At 31.7% G+C, this 6,215-nt stretch overlaps 2 protein-coding genes across 3 annotated transcripts in view; one reads left to right on the top strand and one right to left on the bottom strand.

Annotated features, from left to right (window-relative positions):
- Window positions 1-300, bottom strand: part of LOC109535689 (kinesin-like protein costa) — a 7,193-nt gene extending 6,893 nt beyond the window's left edge. For both annotated transcript variants that reach the window (XM_048661604.1, XM_048661605.1), the window contains exon 1: window positions 134-300. The gene's annotated coding sequence lies outside the window, so the exon portion shown is untranslated. The remainder of the gene's footprint in view (window positions 1-133) is intronic.
- An 83-nt stretch (window positions 301-383) lies between these two features.
- On the top strand, window positions 384-5,747 carry LOC109535697 (transmembrane protein 87A). Its single transcript, XM_048661607.1, has 4 exons — window positions 384-846; window positions 923-983; window positions 2,370-2,473; window positions 3,033-5,747. Exons 1-4 carry the CDS (start codon window positions 751-753, stop codon window positions 4,269-4,271), a joined length of 1,500 nt encoding a protein of 499 aa, XP_048517564.1. The 5' UTR covers window positions 384-750; the 3' UTR covers window positions 4,272-5,747.
- Window positions 5,748-6,215: the final 468 nt, after the last annotated feature.

Raw genomic sequence — 6,215 nt, 5'->3', positions numbered from 1 at the left:
CCCATGTCCAGCCCCACCGTCCATATTTACAACCACACTAAGGTGTGGTTGTTAATCAAAATCTTCCCAATAAACAACTATAAGCTATGTCGTTAGTTCAATACAATCTAGGTTAAACGAAAATCCCACTCACCATATACAGTCACAAATCGAAGGAGGTTAGTATTAGTTACTAGCTCCCATTTCTAATCGTAGCCAATGTCGGCGGTCGAATGAATTGAGGATTTATTTAGTTAAATGTGATTCAAGTTGACAAAACATTTTAGTTTACAATCAGCTGTTGACTTTGCAGGATACTACAGATGACAGATGAAGTAATTCGGAATAAAGATGGGCTTTTTGGGCCATCCCATTAGTGTAACAGAGAAACTACAACTTATCTAGAGACAGAGATCAGCACAGATATATTTCAATATTGAAACTGCTTTATTTGAAAATTTTAATAAAGATCTGCAAACATATTCGAAAACGAAATATTCCTAATTGTAACTGAAATATTTAATTTATACAATAAAAATCAGCTGATAAAGAGCTAATGTGGCAATTATAAATTTTTGCAATACATTTTAATTTTTTGTACCTACTATTGACGAAATTGGCGGAGCTGACATGGCAAGTGACGTTTCAAAGTAATCAGTTTGACAGTCGGCAATAAACCAATTTCTGCATTACAAATACTCCCAGTTTAAATAATGAAAATTGTTATTTGTATTTATATTACAAAAAAAATTTAAAAACTTGATCTGAATTATGAAATTAATAAGCATTTTCGTTCCGTTGCTTTCGCTAATATCGGTTGGCCTATCCTTGCCCGAGCCAGGCAAATGGGATTTCACAGTGACACCAGTAAGTAAAAAAGTGAAAAGAAAATATGAAATAAAATACGGAAAACTCAGCTAATGAAGTTCTAATTTTCTCACAGGATACCAGCTTTAATTATGTAGTTAAAAGCGTGTATAAAGGAGCTAAAGTCTATGTACAAAGTGAGTATTTACTGCATCAATTTTTCGAATAGAACTTATTTAGTTATTTTATTTACAAAGGCTATAATAGGGCAATAACTCGATTGTTAAACTTATTAATTTTCGCACGCTTTCTCTTCCAAACATATGACGAGTTATAGTAATATTTCTGGAAATGTTTTGCTTTGCATGAATTGTTTATTTTGTGCGACGTATATCGATGATTTGATCGAATTTATAGTCTTAATTACTTCAAACTTAACTTCATCATTTTTATGACTATGTGGCTTTTATGATATAGCCTAGAGATGTATTGATATTGACAAGGTGCCACCTTTCCTTTACACAGCTTATCTGTAAAACAAATATATTTGGTTATTCGGGGTGAGTCAGTATACTTATATTAGCAGGACTCTAGCATTCACTAGACCATCTTATTTTAAATAAAGTTTATCATTTATACATAGTCGCACAATTGCGCTTTGCTTTTGAGATAGAGGGTGTTAATGTTGTTTAATAGCCTGTTCCTCACTGCTCCTATCGTTTTTGTGATTAAAAAAAACTTTATTCTCATAATCAGCCCTGTGCTGTATCACTCACGTTAACTTTAACTTGCATGTTATCCGTCAAACACGATATGTGGCCCCAACTGGTGTGTTGTATCAGTAAAACCTTTATAAATATATGTATTAAAAAATTGATTTCAGATTCCCTAAGCTAATTCTCATTCTTTTTTCGCCCCAGAGATCAGGCCCACTTTTCATGGGAAAAGTGTGTGGGTCGCCAATGACCGTTTATTTGCAAACATTTAGATTCCAAGCTGGATTTAAAAACTCTTTTATCGTTTACATTTTTACAGTGGCTGTAACCGTTGTCGAGCAATTTGGAAAGAAAGCTCAAAAAGTTTTTTTCAAAATGAAATCTGAATTAAATTTATAAATTATCGCATTAAATACAGCCGCACTTATTATGCATAATACGTAAATCCCACTTCGGATATATCCAAAAATACCGCCACTGAATATCAATGTAGAATTTGCCCTTAGCTATTTCTTATTGAAACCTATTAAATATTTATACAATATTCTCTGATTGTAGGTTGTTGTAAAAATGCGGGTCACACCTAAGTATGCCATTAACAAAGAAAAAATACTTAATTAAGGAGACCGTATTTCTGTAATTTTGTATTTTAAAATTCGCGATAAAGCAACTTTATTTGAGCGTTTGTTAAAAGGAAATCAATCAAGAGGAAATCTTGTATTTTGTTACTGTGCGAAGCGATTTCCGAAGTGTGAATAAATTGGTAAAATACAAGTACCTAAATTTTGCCGTCTCATTTTATGTATACTTTTTATCTTGTTAACAGTTGTAGGAAGCTGTTATGTTGTAATGTTTCTTTGGTTATAGTTAATTGCCACTCAGACGTTGCAGATTCTGTGATAGAAGTGAGATTAGGTATTCTTCAGTCAGAATGTTGGGACTACGAAGATACATTAGGCAAGCTTAAATATGTAAGTATATATATACATTGGTATGTTGAAGATGTCAGTGTTTTAAATAGTAGTTTCCAATTAGTATTTACATATTTGAGAACTAAGATCTTAATGAATCAAATTTGATAAGAAACTTTTAACAAGTTCTTAATTTAAGTTAGAAAATTACGTAAAGTGTTATAATCTTTTTGGATCATTCTTAGTTAGTAGATTGATAATCAATGTATGCTACTAAAATAGTAGCAGCTGAACTTCAATTTTGTTTTATTTGTTATTTACGTTTTATACTATGTTGTGTGTCCATGAAGTACTAAAATAACTATTTAAATTCAGGAAATGTTTGTTCCGAAATATTCTCGGACATATTTTATTATTTTTAAATGCGCATTTTTTGAAAAAAATTGAATATAAGGGGATTCCAAAATTGCGATACGACACTCCAGTTTAAAATTTTTTATGGAAACTCCAGCTTTTTGTTGGAATTTTGGATTGTATTTCAAATTTCGACTATTTTTTCGAATTAATGAAATAAAACGACTTCAATATAATTTTGATTCCTATTTTTGTTATGTTGCAGGTGCTTAACTCTTACAAAGTAACCAACTCATCGAAAGAATATTTACTAATGAAATCATATTCCTGTAATGATCATATCATACTAAAAGAAGGGCAATTACAAGACAAGACAACCGATGGAAGTCCTCGTCCTCTTCACGAATTGAGTCGTGATGGAGCTTACTTGTTAGGCTGCTTTATTAAATCAGAAAATGTAAAAGATACCATTGGACTGCACATCGAGATCAAGAGTGACTATGGTTATTTATCCGCTGCGGAATGGCCATTATTAACCTTTTATGGATTCATGTGCATATACTACATAATACTGGGGTTAATTTGGTTACTTCTCTCCTTTTTGCAATGGCGGGATTTATTGAGAGTGCAGTTTTGGATTGGAGGTGTTATTTTATTGGGGATGTTGGAAAAGGCAACATTTTATGCAGAATATCAGAGCATAAATGATACAGGAATAGAAGTACAAGGGGCCATGTTGTTTGCCGAATGGGTATCTTGTGCCAAGCGAACGTTAGCTAGAATGTTGGTTATAATCGTGAGTCTTGGATTTGGAATAGTAAAACCCAGATTGGGTTCAACGTTACATAGAGTTGTCGCATTTGGTATTCTATATTTTTTCCTGGCAGCATCAGAAGCATACTTAAGAAACAACAGAACCACTCCCTACTCCAAGGATGTACTGGTAGCATCTGTACCTTTAGCAGTATTAGATTCTGCCATTTGTTGGTGGATATTTTCAGCCTTAGTAAATACCACACGAACCTTAAGACTGCGAAGGAATGAGGCAAAGCTGGCCTTGTACAGGCATTTTACAAATGCGCTCATATTTGCTGTATTAGCTTCTTTGATTTTCATGGTTTACTGCCTTAAAGTACATCATTATGTAGAATGCTTAACTGTATGGAAAGACATGTGGCTAGAAGACGCCTTTTGGCATCTGCTGTTTTCGGTCATTTTATTAATAATAATAATACTTTGGCGACCAACTAATAACAACCAAAGATATGCTTTTGTTCCTCTTCTGGACACAGGCGATGATAATGAAGAAGAGGAACATCTAGTAAATGATGCTTATGGTGTTAAAGTAAGAATTCATCAACAGAAACATATATCGCCTAGAAATTCGGTAGATGATGATCTGAAATGGTTGGAGGAAAATGTCAAAAGCGACCCAGCTTTACCAATATTGGATTCTGATGAAGAATTGGTTTGCACAAGGTTTGAAGTTTCCAAAATGCAGTAGCGCGATGATTATATTTGTTTGTTTCAATAAATTCGGGTTTCTTCCCTCTTGTAAACCCAAGAGAAGTTAAAGTGGCTGATGCGTACAGTACTTTGAAACGTTTCCGAAATGTCATGGTCAGCATAAGATTACAACGCAAGTGATTATTTTACTTAAGTTGCCTAATAAATCTTACAATTAGTATAAAAGTAAAGTTCATAGGTATAATCCGAAGCGGTTTGGTTCCCATAATTATGACCATTTAGTATTATTTTATTAGGATGTATATTTGTAAAAAGTAGCATATGTAATTGGATTTGAAGCCCTAATATCCCCCTTACTGGTTGGCGTTCTGTATAATTTTAACGAAATATACTTTTCCATGGTGGATACAAGTTCAAATTAATATACCGTAAGTAGTTATCTGTCTAGATTTACTATGTATTAATTTTTAATATTAATTATGAAAAATACATTTCACTAAAATTATACGGATTTGTTGCAAAAAGTAATTATGCTATAAAAAAAGCACTAGCCTCAAATTAGAACATACTTATCTTATACCAGTATATTGTTACCTTAAAATACATAAACATCTTAGTTTTATGACGATTGAAACCATTCAAATAATTGACTGTATATCTGTTATAAATTAAATAGAATATTATAATTATATTAATAAAACAGAAAATCGATCGAAAATGGGAATGTAAAATTAATGTATCCATTAATATATTTACTACAATTTTAACATGCAAATTGATGATTGATCAGCAGTGCGTTTATGTTGTGAATTCTTATGACATTGTTTCATAATTCTTAAGTAGGTACGTTAAAATGAGAAAAAATAGTCAGTTACTTATAGGCATTGAAAAAAGCACAATATTTCCAAATATTCGTTTTCGACACGTCGTAACTCAGGCTAATTCCAATGGAAATAATTAAAGTCGTTAAAGCTGTAATATAGAAGAATAATAAAACTCAGAAGAAGACTATTCTGCACTGAATGAATAAAGAAAACAAAGGATAGCAATTTCATAATGTCGGGAAATTTTAAAATTAAATAATAAAAATTACAATTCAAAAGTTTTTCATATAAAAGAAGAAAACGATTCCAGAATGAAAAGTTACTGTACATAATGTAATTTTATGACCTTAGAGATCGCATCGCTTTTCTATATTTAAATTAATTACTATGTGTTTGTATATTTGATGTATTTTAGTTTGTAAATTTGATTTAATTTGTTAATCTGCCGCCCTAAATTATACCTGTGATGCCATTTCTTTATAATCAACTAGTTTAGCTGTCGGATAAGCATGGTCTAAGTAATAAATATTATCATAGTTTTCAACAAATGTTCTCTATAGAGGCATTTTAAGTTGTGTGCCCAATTCGATAACTTATTATTGTAGATTAATAACAGATTAGTTTCGTGCGTATTAAATTATTTAGTTACTGTGTATATATGGCTTTATTAATACAACTTTTAGATGTTTTAACAGCGTTTTCATTCAATGTTCACCTTCACCTCAAATCGCAGATGTGAATTTCGACGGTGAATGGAATGTCCAGTGATTTTTTTTAAATATCGGTAGTTGAACTTTGCAATATACCGTTGACTCTTTTTTCTACATGATAATATATTTTTCTGCTCTTCTGACTGCTTGCTGGGAATCTTAACTAAAATATAGAACCTGATCAGAAAGGATCAGTTCTTTGCAAAGAAAGTCAAACTGTCCACTAAAAATCCAATTAATTTAGGTTTAAGTTGAGTTCACGCCACTTGGATTTAGTCAAACTACAGCAAATTATCTTATTTAATCGTACTTTCAAGCCAATCATCACGCTTGCTGAGTTAAAAAAATACTCTTTACTGTCCAATCCTAACAGTAATTGATTTATTAAAGATCTATGTTTGCAGTAAAGCACAATTAAGATGTTTTGGATGTTTCGATTTGTATGTT

The sequence above is a fragment of the Dendroctonus ponderosae genome, unplaced genomic scaffold (assembly GCF_020466585.1).
Source record: "Dendroctonus ponderosae isolate FM_Combo_2020 unplaced genomic scaffold, Dpon_F_20191213v2 Dpon_F_20191213_1, whole genome shotgun sequence".
Classification (NCBI taxonomy): Eukaryota; Metazoa; Arthropoda; class Insecta; order Coleoptera; family Curculionidae; genus Dendroctonus; species Dendroctonus ponderosae.
This window is presented reverse-complemented; position numbering and strand designations above follow the sequence as displayed.

Excerpts from the sequence above, each read along its gene's own strand:
- LOC109535697 (XM_048661607.1), top strand. The coding sequence starts at position 751 with ATGAAATTAATAAGCATTTTCGTTCCGTTGCTTTCGCTAATATCGGTT. Across the intron at positions 847-922 it reads GGGATTTCACAGTGACACCA|GATACCAGCTTTAATTATGT; the intron begins GTAAGTAAAAAA and ends ATTTTCTCACAG. Across the intron at positions 984-2,369 it reads AGCTAAAGTCTATGTACAAA|TTAATTGCCACTCAGACGTT; the intron begins GTGAGTATTTAC and ends CTTTGGTTATAG.